The sequence below is a fragment of the Papaver somniferum genome, chromosome 11 (assembly GCF_003573695.1).
Source record: "Papaver somniferum cultivar HN1 chromosome 11, ASM357369v1, whole genome shotgun sequence".
Classification (NCBI taxonomy): Eukaryota; Viridiplantae; Streptophyta; class Magnoliopsida; order Ranunculales; family Papaveraceae; genus Papaver; species Papaver somniferum.
Window position 1 is genome coordinate 39,615,255 of NC_039368.1, and position 18,838 is coordinate 39,634,092.

Below are 18,838 nucleotides of genomic sequence, written 5' to 3' on the forward strand. Positions count from 1 at the left end.
TATTACCAGCAGCAGTAGAAATAGTGTCCGACTGGCATCAACTTATTATTATTGTTGTTGTTGGGGAGATGACTTTGGTTGGTAATGTTGATCACGACTACAGTCGTTACAAAACTTAGTTGGTGATACGTTTTCTTTATTCATTTTTGTTGAGCTTATCCAATCCTGTTTTTCCGAATGTTTCTATCATTGGGTAGGGTTAGGTGGCTCTTTTCTTTTTATTTTCTTTTTTGGGTTGGAGTTCCGACTCATTTATCTTTTTAGTTGATTAAGATTTGACATGCATTCCTTAAACTTTATATTCCAATATTTAAAAAAAGAAAAGAAAAGAAAATCGAGTCGCTACTTAGATGGAAATGGAATGGAATATAATTCTTCAAAGAAAGATGGATTAAGATTTCCGAAAGAGGTTTGGTTTCTCCAATCGTCAAAGGACCAGGTTCAACCCATTGACTTTTAATGATGCCGGAGAGGTGGAGGATATCCCTGTAAGATTAAATAAATTAATGGTGAGAAATGAAAATTTAACAAAGAAATATAGTACATGGCTTGTAATTGTCCGGTCTGTGTCAAACCTGTCTATTTGACAAAAAGCTAGTATTGATTGATGGCCAGAAAAATCATATACAGTGTTTTGAAATTTAAATGTTAGTCTGAAGGTCAAGTTAGCAAAATTTTGAAAAGGCGTTTGGAAATATTCAAGAAAATTTGGGCTAGGGTTTTGTAAATGTAGCCTCACTCCGTTACAAATCTACATGACGTAGACAGCATCAACCCGAAATTAGGTCTCATTTCTTCCTCAATTCCTTATCCGGTTAATTGCACGTGCTTGGCTTAAACTAAACTAAACCAAAAACATTTTCTTTTTCCTTTTCCTCACATTTCTAGTAAAGTTACAAATTTTCATTGTATTAGTCAATTCCTAATATTATTATTAAGTTTCGTGTTTGCCCTTCTCTTTACCCCGAAATTACGAGCCCGAAAATCAACCGACATTCCCTGTTCATCTGCCAGTTGTTTCTCACACATCACGAGGTTATTTTAGTCATTACAAGAACAGGTACAGGATAAGCGAGTCATTATTTAGACATTCAAGGGCGTGTGTTGTTTCCTTCTTTTACACTTCACGTCATCAAATCCAGTAATAACTAGGAAATCAATGGTAAAATAGTGTAATTATAAGGAAGAGACAAGGTTATAAAGGTAATTAGGATGTACGAAATCTTCTTCATATGTATGATGATCTATCTCACTCTTTCCTCTCTCATTTATCTAAAATCTATCAAGTTTCTTTTGAGTTTGTTCTTCTGCAACGGTTGATTTCGATCAAAATAAATTAAAATGATCGAGTATTTCTGAAAAAATACAGATAAAATTTGGATAATCTGAAATCAGGGTTTTTGCTTATAGGTAGTTTCTGTTGGGTTGTTTGATTTCGTTTCTTTTCTCTCAATCTGATTGGAGATTCTTTTGAAGAATTAGGGAGAGAAAAAATGGTTGATTGGAGAAGAAATAATCAATTTGATAACAACTATCGGGAAACTCCTTCTACATCAGCTAGATCGCAGAACAAGAAACCTCCTACTGGTATGTCTTGATTTCTTTTAAATCCAAGATTTGGGGAAATTTGTACTACTGGGGATTTGAATCAGTAGTAGAAATGGCTTGTTTTTTTGACTTTTATTGGATAGATTGAAGGTTTAATGGTTAGGGTTTTGGTTTTTAGTATTCCCTTTGTTAGAAATGTTCAATCTTTATGACCTAAACTAGATGGAGACTAATAATAAGCCTCTTTTTTTCATTTTTGAGGGTCTTATTTTGCTTAGGAAGAAAGTGGTTTTTTTGTTGTTTTTTCTATTTTTGGGTCTTTCTTTTTTTCTGACTGTTTAATGTTTCTTCTACAACTATTAGATTCCACTTTACTAAGAATAGCTTACACTCTCAATTTCTATCTCTTTTAAGCAAATAGGAATTTCACTGGAATACTATGTTTATTCTTCCTTATATACCTGACAGTTTGTTTTTGAATTGGGATTGAATGTTAAATGCTTCTAATACTATTGTGTTTCAGGTCCATGGCAACCATCTGTACCACAATGGGAGAAGAAATTCTGTACAATGGTAGGTTCAGTTCCATGGGGGAAGATAGTGGAAGCCAAGAAAATGATGTCTTACTATGACAATGTTGTGCAGTGGAATGATTCTGCCGGTGAAGAGGCCTTTCATAATGCAAAATCTCGTTTTTGGGCGGAAATTAATGGTCTCCCTTGCGACATTTCTCTGCCTGATCCGAATACTTACATTGATGACATCGATTGGCACTCCAAAATTGATCCTGAGCTAATATTGGACTTGGACCGAGCGCCCATGGCTCCTGATAATTGGGGAAGAGAAGGAAAGGCTGGTTTTGAAGGTAGTACCCTCGTATTCATGAATAAACCTGTTCCGTGTACTGGATGGGGTGATGCAGACGAGGATCTGGTCAGGACTGCGAACGATTCATCTCCTGGAACTGGTGTTAGAGATGATAATAATTATAATTCAACCAATGAAGATAGAAATCCCTGGGAGTGTAGTCAGCCTGTGGAAAGTAGTAGAACTGGATGGGGAGACGCTGAGGAGGATCCAATCAGGGCAAGGAACAATGTATCATCTGGAACAGGTTACAGAGACAGGAGTACCAGTAGTGAACGAAATCCATGGGATATGAATCTTCCTGGAGATAGTCTAGCTTCCGAGGATAAAAAATGGGGTGAGAAATCATGGGCTTGGAAGCAATGGGGTAACAATAGTAAAGAATCTGATGGTTTTGATTCTAGAAGAACAGGGGGTGGTTGGGGCCAGTGGGAAGGGAATTGGAGAAAGAGAGAAGGTGCCACCCAGAATATGTCAAGGTATAAAACGTCAAGGTTTCAAAGTGATGATCAGTATGAATTGGGCGGAGGATGGAAGAATGGTGGCAGAGGGAGGAAAAGGGTAAACTTCGCTTACGAGCGTCCTCTGATTGATAAAAAACCTTTTGTTCAGCGACCTTGGAACCCTGTTCATCAAATCGGTCATCATGGATCTGCTGAAGCTGGCAATAATCTATGGCGCAGTTGGGATAAACAGGTTTCTTGAGCTTACTAAATCCAAATTGTATTTTGTATGTGTGATGAACAATTCTTTTTTTCATGTTTGTATACTCAAAGGAATCCGGTATTTCGTTTATGTATCACTGTTATAGTCAGCGAGCAAACTAAGTTTTGATGGAAATGTGTAGTTTGCTCCTGGAAGAAGTGCCCTCATCAAGATCTTAAACTGGTCCTTATGATGATCAATTAGATGATAAACATATGTATACTTGCCCCTAAATGTTATTTTCCATGTATTTTTGACAATTTTCTTTGAATCATGGAACTTTGCATGTTATATGCAACTAAATATATCGTCCTACTTTCTTTCTTCATCCATTCTTTTGCTTTCCGAGTAAATCATGCTGAGATTATAATGTGTGTCGGCTGTTGTCTTCCTAATATGAACATTTAACTGATTTTGTTCCGTGTTTCTTATATTGCCTGGATTATAGCAAATTTTTCATTTGTTGTCTACTTTTGGCGTTTTAGAACTAGAAGGTTTTTTTTTTTTTTTTTTTTTTTGCTTTTCTGAACCAGAGTTTATAGCAGGTGGTACTACTATTATGATGTTCTTCTGGGTTATCTTATTTCTAACTCGTTCACAATTCTTACCAGATGAATTTTGAATATAGTGAAAACTGAAGTCTGCATTAGAGTATGGAAGACGGATGGCATGACCACAGTTATATTGTTTGGCCTTTCTGAAGAATTGTAAATTTGACACAATGCGATCAGCCCTTCATAGTTCTTATAGATATTAATTGAATGACAAGCATGCCCATTAATCTGCAGATGGAAAGATAAATTTTGGAGCTGAAGATAGAACTTGGGTATGTGTGGTGTGGGCTTCATAGGGTCAGTTCAGTTTTTGCTAACTTGAAGGCAGGCATTTGGTTTCAGATCACCATGTTTGCACAAATTTGCATGAGCATCAAGGCTAAATAAGTGTGATCAGAACTCCATGAGATGGGGGGAATTGAGAGGGGGAACTTATTCTTGGATGGATTTTCAGTAAAATAAAAACCTTACTGAAACTTGAAAACAAATGAACCCAAGATGGGGTAGCTACTCCAATATCCTATGCTCTAGTTTCAAACTTGCACTGCTTGTACAATCTGTGATTTTATTTTCTTCCCTTCTCTGATTATAAACAACATGAAACAACTTCCAGTTGAATTCACTGTGATACCTACCCTTCTTCACCTGGCTCAAAAAGCGTCAAATCGATCAAACCATTGTTGTAATTGTTGTATTTGAATTGCTGGTGGGGAGACTACCAAAAGCAATCTTGGAACCACAGTTTAACTTCCATGTATTTGTGAAACAGGAATTAGATAAAGCTGTTTAATTATCTAATTGATCATCACAAGGAATTGAACTCCATGACGGTTATTCAGATATAGGATAATAGGAAATCATGTCTCTTCACCGGAGTCGAAATGCTAGTGTGGTTGTCGATGATGTTGCTATTACTGCTCTACAGTTTTTCCACAGTTTTGACTTTGCTATTACAGTGCTTTGCAGTTTTTCCATGTCTGTAAAATATTACCATGCGAGACTCGAGACTTCTGAGCCCAGACCGCGTTATTTGTAAGAGATACTACGTGGGTGTGCTTTCAAAGAGTGGTGCTTTAAAATGACGGTGAAGTCGACCAATTTTACATTTTCTCGCAGGTTGTACCCTGATAAGCGAGGCTGGGAATCTGATCAGTAGTAAGATTGATTTGAATACACTTTGATCACAAAAAATAAGATTCAATACTAAAATACAAATTTTCAAGATTGATCAATATATGTTTTGGGGGAACCTGCACCATACTGGATATCAACAAAATATTATTGGAAAACGATTAATAAAAAAATAATTTTTTAAAATTTTAATAAAAAATTATAATTTATTGTTTTATTTTGTGAATGAAACTTTTTAGTCCCACATCGTGGAGTTCTAATTTTTAGTAGTTTTAAGAAAATATATAAAACTTTTAGTCCCACATCGGGGAGTTTTTCTTCTTAAATTGTTTTATTCCATTATATAAAAAAAATTCACCATTTTTGTAAAATCTATGGGAAAGTAGTTGCTCTATATTTTAGAGGGACCCCTAAGGGAAAATATTTTATAGCGTTTCTTAAGAGTTCGCGATTTTCGGAGTTGTCAAGCTCAAGTTGAGCATCTACTACATATGCTAGTAGTAGGTGTAGTAGGGTGTTTTATCCTGGAAATATCCGTTCTGTGAGGGCTATAGCATCACTCTTTAGTGTAGCCGGGCGCTAATGTCTTAAGGGCAACGTGTTGAACACGTGACTCACTCTGTTTTTCCAAAGTTTTGCCTTGTTGCTGTTGCGGAGATATAGGGAGCTCATTCGTTTCATCAAATCGATCACTTCCATTATAAAGGAGCTAAGTATCAATAACTTTTGCTTATTTGATTTTTCCTTGTTTTTGATTATTGCACCCAACAATCTTAAGACATTATAATTTGTAATAATCGAAAATGGTTGGTTGGTTTGTGAATCATGGATGTTAATTGTGGAGGGAAAAACAAAAATAATTTTTTGGTCAGCTGTAGAGTTTCGAGATTATCTCTTAACCTAGAAGGAATTTCGATGAACCCTTTTGACACAACGTAGTAGACATCCTGATAGTTACCCACGTAAAATTTCAGAATTTTTGGAGTTGTAAAAGTATTTTTTTGATATTTTACAAAACAGACAAATGTTCCTGAAAAATTCTGACGGGCAAACTTTTGTTGTTAACTAAAGTATTTTTTATGGGGTAATCATGAGTTTTTTGATATGGTGGTTCAAACGAAGTTTGTAAATCTAGATATTATCTTCAAAACTCATATTTATCTTCCGTTTCGGAACTAAGGTTTGTGAGATGTGGTGTATTAGGTGATTGGGAAATTACCGTGTCCGTGGTCAGAGTATAAACGAAGATTGTGACATGAAATTGAAAAGGAACATGGCTACCAGGCGCATGTGGATGAACACAAGTCTTCCAAAGCTGACAAAGGCGGGAATATCAAACACAACTCTAACCGTAGTCTTCATAAGAAAGGTATGTTTCGTAAAACTGAATCCGGCGTTACTTTAATTAAGGGTGATTGTTATGTTTGTAAAATTCCGGGCCATACGGTAGTAAAGTGTAGACAACATAAAACCTTAATAAGTAGAAAGTTAATGCTAATTTAGTTGAAACAAATTAGAACGAGTTCATTGACATGATGTCGGAAGTTATTTTAACAACCAATGTGAGAGACCAGAAGGTGGACTCTGGAGCCACCAAGAATGTTTGTTGAAACAGAGACCTGTTCACCTCCTATCAGAGGATAGGGGATGTCGAGAAACTCTTTTTGAGTAACTCATCTGCAATAGAGGTTGCATAAAAGGAAAAGGTCGAGCAGAAGCTCATATCTGTAATACTCTCACATTGAATGAAGTTTTCATGTTCCAAGCATATGCAAGAATCTTGTATCTTGTTCTATTGTAGATGGAAAAAGATTTAAGATCTTAATTTTTTCTGGAAAACTTGTTGTAACAAGGCAGTTATTTTTTAAGCAAGAGTTATAGGACTTTGGGTCTATATAAGCTTAACGGAAAAAACTGATGATGTGAACATAGTTGATTCTTGTGCTTTCTTTATGTGATTGATTGTTTTATGTGGTAAGCTTGTAACCGTAAACTTATAAGTCAATGCTTAACTGGATAGCATAGGCTGCGTACCCAAATTTAGTTTGGACTTTGAACACAAAAGTGAAATCTGTGAAGAATCAAATTTGCTTTAAAACCTTTTAGCACAAATGTTCAGAGTAATTCTAAGCCTTTAGAATTAATTCAGTTAGGCCTAGATGACATGAGTTCAACCTAAAATCACTGTGGTAAAAGATGGTTTATAACTTCCGTAGATGATTGTACGAGGTACTGTCTTGTATACTTGCTTAGGGATAAGGATGATGCCTTAGAAGCCTTAAGATGTATAAACTTGAAGTTCAAAACCAATTAGAAGCCTTGAACATAACAACTGTATCCTTAAGAAGATGATAATTGTCATGTTGATTAGTTCAGGATTACCTGCGGCCTTGTGGGGGGAGGCAGTCATGTTAACTAGTATATCCTGAATAGAGTACCCTTAAGGATCAGATAAAACTCCATATGATTTATGGATAGGTAGATGACCTTCTTATGAATGCGTCGAAGTGTGGGGGTGTTTGACTAAGTTTGCCATTCGTCTTCCTAAAAGAAGTAGATAGAAACCAAAAATGTTGATTGTGTCTTCATATAAGGTATGCTGAGTATACTTCTACATATAGATTTTTGGTTGTGTGTTCTGATTTTTCAGACTTTGGTGTGATTTTTTCTGACTTTGGTGTGATTACGATTACATAATCTAGGGATGCTGAGTTCTTTGAAGATGTTTATTCTTAAACCTGTACCTCATTAGAGATGTGTTGTTGATCCCTAGACTTCTTATGAAGCCGACTTCATAACATGCCTAGCTTAGTCTAAGCCCCAGACTTGTAAAGAAGCCTTGATATCTACTGAAACCCCATTCTGGTAAGAAGCTTCATTTAGTGAAATGGACTCAGTCCGTCGGAACCTGACTTGGGAGGTTTATAGTTTACCTCCAGAGAGTAAGACCATAAGATGTAAATGAGTCTTTAAGAGGAAACATTAGGTATATGGAACTGTAGAAAAATATTAGGCTAAGTTGGTATCTAAAGGCTATGAACTAAAAGAAGGTGTATATTTCCTTCATTCTTATTCACATGTGACGAGATTTACTTCCGTTGAGATGCTAATTGTTATTGTTGTCATAAACAAATTAGAGATACATCAGATGGATGTTAAGACAGCTTTTCTAAAATCGTGAATTAGATAAAGAAATTTACATAGACCAACCTGAGGACTTTGTAGTGAAAGGTTATGATGACAAAGTTTGTAAATTGAACAAAATTTTGTATGGTTTATAAAATAAGCACGTAAACAGTGACATGGAAAATTTGATCATGTGATAATGTGTAGTGGATTTAAGTTAATGAATCTGACAAGTATATTTACAAGTAACTTGTTAAGGATACCTGTGTGATTGTATGCTTGTATGTTGATGATATGCTTATACTTGATACAAACTAGATGTGATTAATTCCACTAAAAACATGCGCTGAATGAGAACGTTGACTTGAAAGACTTAGGCCCTGTTGATGTAATCTTAGGGATGAGGATTAGAAATAATCTAACATTTAGTCTTAGTCGTTCTCATTATTTGAATTTGTGCTTAAGAGATACAATCAGTGTGATTGTAAGCCTGCTTGTACTCCGTACGATTATTCTTGTAGACACAAGAAAAAGGGTAATGGAGTATCTTAACTTGAATACTCAAGAGTTATAGGATGTCTGATGAATTTAATGAACTGTAAGAGTCCAGACATTGCCTATATGTGAGTAAGTTAAGTATATATATTTTAGTCCAGAGCAATAGCATTGATGCACTTAGTAGAGTATTATGGTACCTAAAATACTCTATTACCTTTTTGATTTATGAAAGGTATCTTGCTGTCCTTGAGGACTTTGTGACAAACTGGATAGTTGACTCAGAGGAGTCTAAGTCTACGAGTGGATATGTTTCACTCTAGCATCAGGTTTGTTTTGGAAGATTTCAAACAACATATATTGCTCAATTCATTATGGAATCTGAGAGTATTGAGTAGATAAAGCACGAGAGGGGGCGAGTGCCTAAGATGCTTTTAGAAGACATTCCTCTCTGGCATAGGCCTGTGCCAGCTATATCTATATTGTGTTAGCCAAGCTATAATATAAAGCTAAAATAACTAATCTCAATTGGCGTTATTTCCATTGATTGGATAAAGTCCAAGGAGAATATCGCGCAACTTTGACGAAAGGTTCATCCAAAGATAGTTAGAAACATCGAAGGGGATGGGGCTTAAGCTCATAAATTAAACTTGCCATGAAGGATACTCAACCTTGCTGACTGGAGATCCCAAGATCAAGGTTTCGAATGAGACAACTAATTTGTGGTGGGTAAAGGTAAACACTATCAGAGAATTTTATTCTCTGTCCCTTCCCTATGGTGTAGACGTGATAGTGTGACTGCATGTGAAGGATGACTTTTAAGAAGTCTTAATGAGTTCTATAGTTTCAATTTAAGATTGAAGTGGGGTGTAGCAGTAACACTCTTTATGGAAACTCACCTATCTGAATGAGGAAGTGGGCCGCTTCCTATGAGAATATGAGCTTTGATTCTCTAGAGCATTCTGAGAAACAGGATATGTCCAGGGCCAAATTGGACAAAACGGCACGAGCTTGGCAGCAATCTTGGAGATATCACCCGTGGTTGTTATCACGAATTACATCAAATGCTAGCAGTTCAAGACATAGTTCACTGTCTCTAGCAAGTAATTCCGGTAATATCTCACTAAGCAAAGGTTCAAGACCTCATGGACACCTCTGCCTAAAATGGTATTTCCTGCGCTTTTTATGTGATTTTCGTTTTGATGGTTTTGGTATTACTGGAACTTAGGACCTAAAGGTCACTAAGGGTTCACTAGTTCATGCTTTTTCACTTTGGTGAAAGATACCTATAGTCTCACCATGTGAGAACTAAAGATGAAAGCTCTCAATACTATTATGATTTATGCAATCCATAGTATGACCCTGGGGTCAACACACTTTTGTGTGAGGGAGAGGACGTAGAAATGACTAGTATGATTTCAACACTTGCACGATCAGTCTGTTTGGATCGTGAGGTTGGATGTTGATTTACCAAGATCTATCTGTGTTTTCATGTTTTATTGAGTTTTCATTCATGTGGGGGATTGTTGGAAAACGATTAATAAAAAAATAATTTTTTAAAATTTTAATAAAAAATTATAATTTATTGTTTTATTTTGTGAATGAAACTTTTTAGTCCCATATCGTGGAGTTTCCAATTTTTAGTAGTTTTAAGAAACTATATAAACCTTTTAGTCCCACATCGGGGAGTTTTTCTTCTTAAATTGTTTTATTCCATTATATAAAGAAATTCACTACTTTTGTAAAATCTATGGGAAAGGGATTGCTCTATATTTTAGAGGGACCCTAAGGGAAAATATTTTATAGCGTTTTTCTTAAGAGTTCGCGATTTTCCTTAACGGTTTTTTCGGAGTTGCCAAGCTCAAGTTGAGTATCTACTACATATGCTAGTTGTAGGTGTAGTAGGGTGTTTTATCCTGGAGATATCCGTCCTGTGAGGGCTATAGCATCACTCTTGAGTGTAGCCGGGCGCTAATGTCTTAAGGGCAACGTGTTGAACACGTGACTCACTCAAGTTTTGCCTTGTTGCTGTTGCAGAGATATAGGGAGCTCATTCGTTTCATCAAATCGATCACTTCCATTATAAAGGAGCTAAGTATCAATAACTTTTGCTTATTTGATATTTCCTTGTTTTTGATTATTGCACCCAACAAATATCAGACTCGACCTAATCTTGCGGTGTGATTTGGAGCATCCCTGCTGTTGATGGGCCACATTACTTGCATTATCCATACAAGTAGAGTGCACGTGCGTTGCACGTCGGCAAACACTAACTCTTTTCATACTTACTTTTCATCTTTGCAGAATTATGACACAACAACAAAATGCATCAGTAAAACGATTTTTTCTTTCTTTTTCAATACGAAGTTAATAATTCAACAATTTTTTCACATAAGTTAAGATATCCGGATAAACAACAATTATAGTACTCGTTCTAGCAATGACCCATAGTTGAATCCCAGATGCATCGACCCAGCTAATGAGTAATTCAGCATGAAACTACTTCTTTGATTATTCCAAGGCCTCAGTGTCTCATGAACATCCATAACCGTTTGTTACTGACACGTTTGTCAATTAACCCTACAACAAATATACAAATCCGAAAAACCATACAGGGTAATAAACCAAATAGCTAATAAAGTTCGAAAATATATACACTAATTAGTGTTACAACAAAAATATACTTTTTCTTTTTTTGCCAACAAAAATATACTAATTAGCTTTGCAGTATAAGACTATAACCTTATTAACCTCACGGAAAGCAATCACGGACAGAGCACTCAAACATTTGCTCACAGTTTGGAGCTTTTCAGCTCTTGGAGTACACGGTTAAGAACTATGAAGGGATAAAACACAATCCTTCCGGTTACAAAGTACTGTTTTGTGAAAGAAACTCTCTGACTCTACCAAATTACCAATAAGTTATCTTCCCCATACTCTGTAATTTCAAGAAAATTTGTTGCACAATACACCCTCATAATATTCTTTGCTGTCAAGTCCACTCTAACCCTGTAACAGAAGTTGGCCACAATTATGAATGTTTCTGTACACCAGGAATATGAACTAATTCTGTGATGAATGGCCCTGCCTGGGAATACATTACTTAACCTAGTAACCTTAGAAATAACCTTTCGAATTCGAAACTCTATAGATTAAGTATGTTCTCCATTGACTCATAGCTATCACGCAGTAAGAATTACCAACTGTGTGAGGCAATTATTGTCCAAAACATGAAGATGGGACTAAGAGACCACTAAACAAATGCTTATATGCTGAAATTTTCCAAGCAAGAAAGAATCGCTTAATATATCAGGGATGAATACGCAAGCATGTCATTGTACACATCTACATAACAACCTTTGGGAGAATTATACCCTTATACCCAGCAAAACTGAAGAATTATATATTTCCCCTTTACATTAAGTTACCAACTCAGTGTATCTGCATAAACACTACTAAGTACCTGATACGTCATTAGTAACTAAGATATATCCCTAAACTACGACTTACTACACCACAGCTGTGATGATACAGCCTGCAGCTGCAAGTAAAACTAATGTACTGCTAAACTAATGGCACTCTGTTGGGCATTTGCACAAACAGGTGAAAGAGTTATACCCCTCTATCTAGCAACACTTAAGAACTTACATATCTTCCCCCTTTATTGTTCATTACATTACTCAACTGTCTGTGGTGCAAACATCAATAAACCAAGATATGTGCCCAGTCTACTACATAATACACCTCAGCTGTAATGCTACAGCCTGCAACTGCAAACCAAGATAGGTGTATGAAATAATGACCTTCATAGTAATTAAACTCACAGCAACAGAATGTGACTACAATTCTTTAAAAACCTATATTGATAAAACCTAAATCCGTACATCATACCTAAAATTAGTGCCAAAGCCAACAAATCAGGACAAAAGAAACAGCAATGATATACTTGGTATGGGAAATGCAAACCTAAAATAGCAATCAGATTGCATATCAATCAAACCACGAACACCTAATATCTAAATTGCATACCAAACTACACATGTCAAACCAAATTGGAAACCATACACTTACTGTCCAAACACAAATTTTTACCTATTTATTTTGCCCTAATTGAGAAACCCCTAATTCCAAACAATCTGATTGAGATAAACCCTTAATTTCCCCTATTTTGTTGTCTTGGTTTGGTTCAGGGGAAACCCTATTTCAAGTAAAAATCAAATAAGTAAGAGTTTGGAATTACATACCTTATGAAGAAGATGAAAATTCAACCAAATTGAAACTAATTAGATAATCTCTGAACCACCATTCTTCAATTAAAAATAGATCGATTGATTTATTTTTTTGAAAGCAATCTATAATTTGAGTTCTAGGGTTTTCATGGAAGATGTGAGGGAGAAGAAGTTAAACTCTTTTGTGCGAGATAGAGTTGATGCCGGATACGAAACATGTTAATGGAGAAGTGAGGGAGAAGACGAAGCTAAACTCTGTGATGTTGATCATGTTATCGATTTCTGCTGTGACTGTGAGAAGAAGAAGTAACGAAAAAAAGAGGGGTATAGTCGGGAAGTAACGAAAAAATGTCACACGGAATTTGTTTCCTATCATCCAACGGTTTTCATTACAAGTTAGGAGATCCAACGGCTGTACTCAGTTTATTTGTTGATTTTTCCATTCTCCTGCGCTCATTAAAGGGGGGAAGATAGACATAGAATAACTCTCTACGGGTCTTTTATTATCTCAAATCTCATGGCCGACTTGGACAAATTGGAGCTCCATTTTGAACATTCAAACACCAGCAGCCAGCTGGTGATGCAAAACACAAAAGTTTCTCTTTTGGGAGGATAATTCAGTAAAAACATTTCTTCCCGTTTCTCGTTAATTTGGTCAAAACTTATGTAATCGTTTTTAAAATGTTTATGTAGATATTCATTTCTTGAGCTGTATCTGTTATAAGTAAAGTACTACTGTTAAACTGCAAGAAGAAACCTCTTTACCCAGGCTGCCCACAGAAGATGCCAGGCATCTCCTTGCAAATAAGTTCCTCCTCGTGTCAGGGAGAAAAAAATCCCGGAGTGTTTCTTTTTCAAGTGCTCTGCATCTCTTTACTTGTACCAACCAGCAAGAAAATGCCTCAAGCCGAAACAGAAGACGCAGCACAAAGCCTATACACATACGTCGTTAGATTATGTTAATGAGTGACTGACGTAATAACCAGGGATTAACATGAAAACATTGAAAAGCTATGTTTTTCATCAACTAGGTGGGTTAAGTAAGTTAAACTTGTTGTGCAAAACAAACCTGGAATCCTAGAAGTCTAATGCAAAGTTGTTTCTCCGTGCACCGACCAAACAATCTTAGGAAGATATTAACAAGCGTTCCATCTCTAGTGCCAGTTAGTAGTCCTGTTTCAGGATCAAACCTGTAGAAACAAAGATGAAAAGGGAAAAATCAACATACAGGACTTTACTAATCTCAATCTGACCTTTTTAAAAAAAAAAATTGGATCAGTTTATGAAAAGCTCACCTAGGCAACCGATGTCGTGGGCAGTTGATAAATCCAAAAAGCTAAAACATCAACACTCACAGATGAGTTTCAGCTTAAAAGTATTGAATTAGAATATAATAAACTTAAGGCTTTAAGCGGTGATTAAAATTTTATTTTCACTAACCTGAGGACAAGATGCAAGGAAGTTTAGAACTTGAGGCAAGAAAAAGATCAGGAGGGTTTCACTGTAATGCAAAGGCAATCAATCTTGGTAATAAGATAAATATGTGCAGTCAAATTTCCATACAATAGAAAGCCATAAAAAACCAAAATTCAGTTTAATAAAAACCACAGGTTTAGTTATCCAATCACCTGTTATTGCTCTAGCTACTACGTTTTTATATGAGTTGTACCGTTGAACATATATCAAAAAACATGATTCAAAGGAGGAAAGGAAATCCGCAGTTTGAATTAAATCCACGTAAACGTAGCAATTCCGGACCCGAAGAAAAGAAAGATGGCCTACCTGAAGTGGCCGAGTATGCCAATTACAGCCATAGACATTCCAGCAAAGTATGTGTAGGTGTCACCAACAAAAACTGAAGACGGGTACCTAGAATTTTCATGAAAAAGATGACAGAAAACAGCGTCATAAATAACATTTTCACAAGAGCACTGAAACATAACATGGAAGGAGATGGGAGCTAGATAGAATTACCAATTAAAACAAAGTAAGCCTAATGAGGTGGTGAGTAAGGGTTGTGCCAGGTAAATGGAGAAAGCATGAGCCTGTTTATACTCAGGATCCGACGATGCTCCAATTTGCATTACATTATGTATCATAATCTGTAACCACAGGGTACACATGTTAGCAACCCAATGTTATAAAAAATCAAGCCAGACTGTGGTGAGTAGAGGTTTCTTACAGCAGATGCAATTACAGCTGTCTGTCCAACTTCAAGGCCATTAATACCAGCATGAATATTGATGGAGTTCGTACAAAATACAGCCAAAAGGAACATGTACAGTTTATATATGCCACCTGTCATTACACGAAACCTAACTGAGTCCCAGCAACATTTCATAGAGTTTTGAGGCAATGAGGAAGAAAAAAAGCTGGTGATTAAACAAAAGGATATTACCAAAAATTCTTGGTGAAAATAATACACTCCAATCTGAGATAAATGTTTTAGATGTATTAACTTAACTAGATACTGATAGGACACCCCTGCTACCTTCTACATTATGCTTGTCAGAAGCGACTTTGCCACTACATATATAACTTTTCCAGAAAAAGTGTCATTTTGTCAGCAGCCCTAATGCGCCAAGATCTTAGGGAAGTATTTAACAGATCTGAGAGATAGTAAGTTTTAGAATAGTGATGATGAACATGTGACTGCTGTGGGACTTAGAACAGCAGGTCTATAAGTCTTAAGAAATCAGTACAAAAACAAGATTAACTTTCTTCAACTTTAAGATTTTCACTGTCGAAGTATATAAACTTTTACAAACTTGACAAGGACATGCCAGGCAGGAATCTGCCAACCCTTTCCTTTAAAACTTGGCAACCGTTGAAACACTAACGCATACACTATTACTATTGCACTCCATATTAGCTATTAACATGTAAACGTAAACCTGGCGGTCCATTACAAGGTCAATAAAATTACTAGCTTGATACTTCTTGTTTATCAATAGCTTTTGAAGAACGAATGCAGCAATGTTGTAAAAAGACTAATTATTGGTAAACTACAGAATTTATCATATCATTGTTATAAGAAAGAAGTCGCCTTATATTAACTAAGCTTCTTACCAAGGTCCAAAATCTCAAGTCCAACATATGGAATGAGAGGCTTTGGTATGATGATAGTTGTATGTCCAGCATACGCCATCAAGAGGGGAAGTGCTGCAATTGAAGGCAACATCAATTTCCTGTTGTCCACAATCACATACAAGAGCACATAAGTTCCTGGGCTTCTCAAATCAAGAATATGCTTCTAAAAAATTAATAGAAAACAGTAGAACCAGTAAAGTGATGAAATTGTTTACATTCTCCAGGGGACATCAAGGACATCGTCAATAAATCCAAGAAGGATCATGAAGCAGATGGATGCTAATGCAGCATTGTACTCCACAAGCCACTGAAATGATGAGATACTCAAGAATCAAGATAATTGTTCACAGTATTTAGATATAGAATCTTCCAAGAACAACAAAACTAACCATGAAAAAATGGACAAAGTTTGAAAGAATGCATACAGAGAGAAAAGAAAAGGAACGATATTACAAGAGGTGCTCTTTAACATATCTTCCTAAATTTTTTAGTTGATCAAAAGAACTGGCATGAAAATTTTATTTTGGCAAAACTAAATCCAAGAACACACCAACTTGAACAACAACCTCTGACATGATTTGCTACGAATGTATAGGATAAATTTATTTTTTGTGTTTAACCCTTTAATTTAAAGGATTGCATGCTAAGTTTATAGACAGAAACTTCAACCGATCAGCAAGACCCGTACACTACAAGCGATGGAATATAGATACAAATTCTCATTCACGAAGCTATAATTTACTAGCACCTGGCAACTGAAATTAGACATATTAACATATTAATTTAAAAATAACACAACATCTAGACAAGAATAAGAAACTCAAACTTATCCAATTTATAAAGCACTTATAGGTTGGCACATAATAACTGACATTGAATTTGATTGTAGCATAACAATGCCACAAGATATTTTTGTTTTTACAGAGACTAAGTAGGTACATACATTGGAGTCTTGTGTTAAGTTGAAATACTGAAACACTATTGCCACAACCAAGAAAACAACCCCGATAACAATGCCCAAAGATTCAGGCCTGCAAAATAATTAAATAGGTAAACAAAAGTTAGACTGCTTTCTTTGCCAGTGTTAATCCCTAGTTTCTTTGCCACAAGCATATATGCTGCGCTTTGTCGAATTATCACTGAGATGAAATATTGGATGACCTAAACTTGTATTAAATCACTAGAATGAATCCAAACTGTGAAGGAATTTCAGATCAACAAATCAAGAAATTTAATAATAAAAGAAATAGGAAATACTCACACTTTGATTAAACCTTGAGGGGTACCCTTCTTATTGATATCATAACCAAAGAGATTTCGTCTGAGTACATAACGTGAGGCTACAGGAATCAAAATCAGAGTGATGATGAAACCCGCGAAGCTAAGACCTAAATTGATAAGAATAGATCTCTTCAAATCATGTTCAATTTTGTAATGTTTAAACAATAGGTAGAAAAATAGGGCAAAGAATACAGCTGAAACTGATGCAATTTCAGGGAGTTTTGAAGGAACAATCACTGGCTCTTCAGAAATTGGACTTGGAACAATCACCGGCTCTTCAGAAATTGAACTTGTTGCCGCTGGACCTCGTCTTCGAGCAGGCATGGCGGATCGATTCTCTCCCTCTCTCTACTGTAGCTTAGAGTTGAAGATGGGATCAATTTCGTGTGTTTTATTTTGACGAAAGATAAAATGGATGGGCCGTTGGATCTGTTTCTGGTAATAAAACAACAGTCCTAATGCATAGGCACCCATCATTCCGAGCATTAGTTTTAGTGAAAACTTTGTTCATTTTGAAGCAAATAGGGTGTTAGTCTTTTGGGGGAGTTGGGTGTAGTTTGGTTTTTTCCTGTTAGTCGTGGAGGAGTTCAAAGGAGTCTCTCGAAATCTCTGTTAGTCGTGGGAGAATTTAGAAGAGTCTCCCAAACTCCCTAGAAAACCCTGTTAGTCGTGGGTAGGGATGCACATACCCTATCCATACCCGCCAACCCTACCCTACCCTACCCGCCAGTTTTTTAACCGTATCTCATCCTATCCACTATTTGGCGGGTAGGGTGGCGGGTAAAGATTTTCTTAACCGTCAGTAAACGGGTAGGGTGGCGGGTAAAGCTCGAAATTATCCTACCCTACCAGCATACCCGCCTATTTATACTATTGATCTCTGCCGTTGGTCGTTTAATCTCTGCCGTTGATCTTTATACTATTGATCTCTGCCGCTGGTTTTCGTTTTCCTCAACCTAAAAAGTAAAAAGTAAAAACTGAATTCATTTCTCAGACCAGAAGACTCTCTACGCAGAGAAACTCCCAGAACGCAGAAGCATAATCAAATCAAAATCAAATCTGTTAACAGATCTCGTTTAGGACCCTTTAATCGGTTGATTCAAGGTAAGATCTAACTTCAAAGTTGATTTTGTTTCATTTTTTTTTGTGTGTTAAATTGATTGAAAAATCATAGGGTTTCATGCATGTTGCAGGATACGAGGAATCTGAGTTTGCAAAGCTAATGAAGGGTTTAGTGAGTGGTTCTTCCTCCTAATTTAAAATCCAAACTAATTTTCAAAGGTATGATTAAAACCCAGATTCCTTTTTTTACTTTCTTTCCCAGTTTACCTCTTATATCACAGATTTTTAATGTTTATTTGAATCTTTTGATGCAGAGGGGTCAAATTGGAAACCTTGCACAGATAAATCAAGAAGATGGAGAGAATGGGTATGCTTCTAACAATCCAATCCCAGTATCAGGTTTAGGGAGTAGTACGAATTCTCAAACAACCAAAAGAACAACAACAACTACTAATAAGAAGCTTAAAAAAGAAACCCCACCTTCAGTTGGAGCACCTGTCAAGGTAAAAAAATTCATCTTTGCATGTCAGCAAACTCTTTGTAATTAGTCTCATTAAGGATTTATATTTCATAAACAGATATTTTATTAGTGATTTTGATAATGAATCGACAGGTGAAGAAAGAAAAAATCGGAGAAAGAATTGCAGCATTGCAACAACTAGTCTCACCATTTGGAAAGGTATAATCAATTTTTATTTTTTTCAATTTCAGTAAAAGATAATAGGAATTTTGTTTCATTTTTTTTTGTGT

At 36.0% G+C, this 18,838-nt stretch overlaps 2 protein-coding genes across 2 annotated transcripts; one reads left to right on the top strand and one right to left on the bottom strand.

Moving 5' to 3' along the window:
- Window positions 1-1,258: 1,258 nt before the first annotated feature.
- LOC113323181 (bifunctional endo-1,4-beta-xylanase XylA-like) lies at window positions 1,259-3,446 on the top strand. Its single transcript, XM_026571456.1, has 2 exons — window positions 1,259-1,587; window positions 2,072-3,446. Exons 1-2 carry the CDS (start codon window positions 1,494-1,496, stop codon window positions 3,118-3,120), a joined length of 1,143 nt encoding a protein of 380 aa, XP_026427241.1. The 5' UTR covers window positions 1,259-1,493; the 3' UTR covers window positions 3,121-3,446.
- A 9,825-nt stretch (window positions 3,447-13,271) lies between these two features.
- LOC113322057 (UDP-N-acetylglucosamine--dolichyl-phosphate N-acetylglucosaminephosphotransferase-like) lies at window positions 13,272-17,434 on the bottom strand. The gene is made up of 11 exons (XM_026570071.1): window positions 17,007-17,434; window positions 16,689-16,776; window positions 15,961-16,052; window positions 15,725-15,843; window positions 14,838-14,953; window positions 14,630-14,757; window positions 14,438-14,524; window positions 14,096-14,156; window positions 13,951-13,991; window positions 13,725-13,845; window positions 13,272-13,588 (listed from the first exon to the last, which is right to left on the bottom strand). The coding sequence occupies exons 1-11, from the start codon at window positions 17,348-17,350 to the stop codon at window positions 13,529-13,531; spliced, it is 1,257 nt and encodes a 418-aa protein (XP_026425856.1). The 5' UTR covers window positions 17,351-17,434; the 3' UTR covers window positions 13,272-13,528.
- Between the last annotated feature and the right edge of the window lie 1,404 nt (window positions 17,435-18,838).

Coding starts and splice junctions, on each gene's coding strand:
- LOC113323181 (XM_026571456.1), top strand. CDS start 1,494: ATGGTTGATTGGAGAAGAAATAATCAATTTGATAACAACTATCGGGAA. Junction 1,588..2,071: donor GAACAAGAAACCTCCTACTG/GTATGTCTTGAT, acceptor ATTGTGTTTCAG/GTCCATGGCAACCATCTGTA.
- LOC113322057 (XM_026570071.1), bottom strand. CDS start 17,350: ATGCCTGCTCGAAGACGAGGTCCAGCGGCAACAAGTTCAATTTCTGAA. Junction 14,157..14,437: donor GGCATACTCGGCCACTTCAG/GTAGGCCATCTT, acceptor TTTGCATTACAG/TGAAACCCTCCTGATCTTTT. Junction 13,846..13,950: donor CCACGACATCGGTTGCCTAG/GTGAGCTTTTCA, acceptor TTGTTTCTACAG/GTTTGATCCTGAAACAGGAC.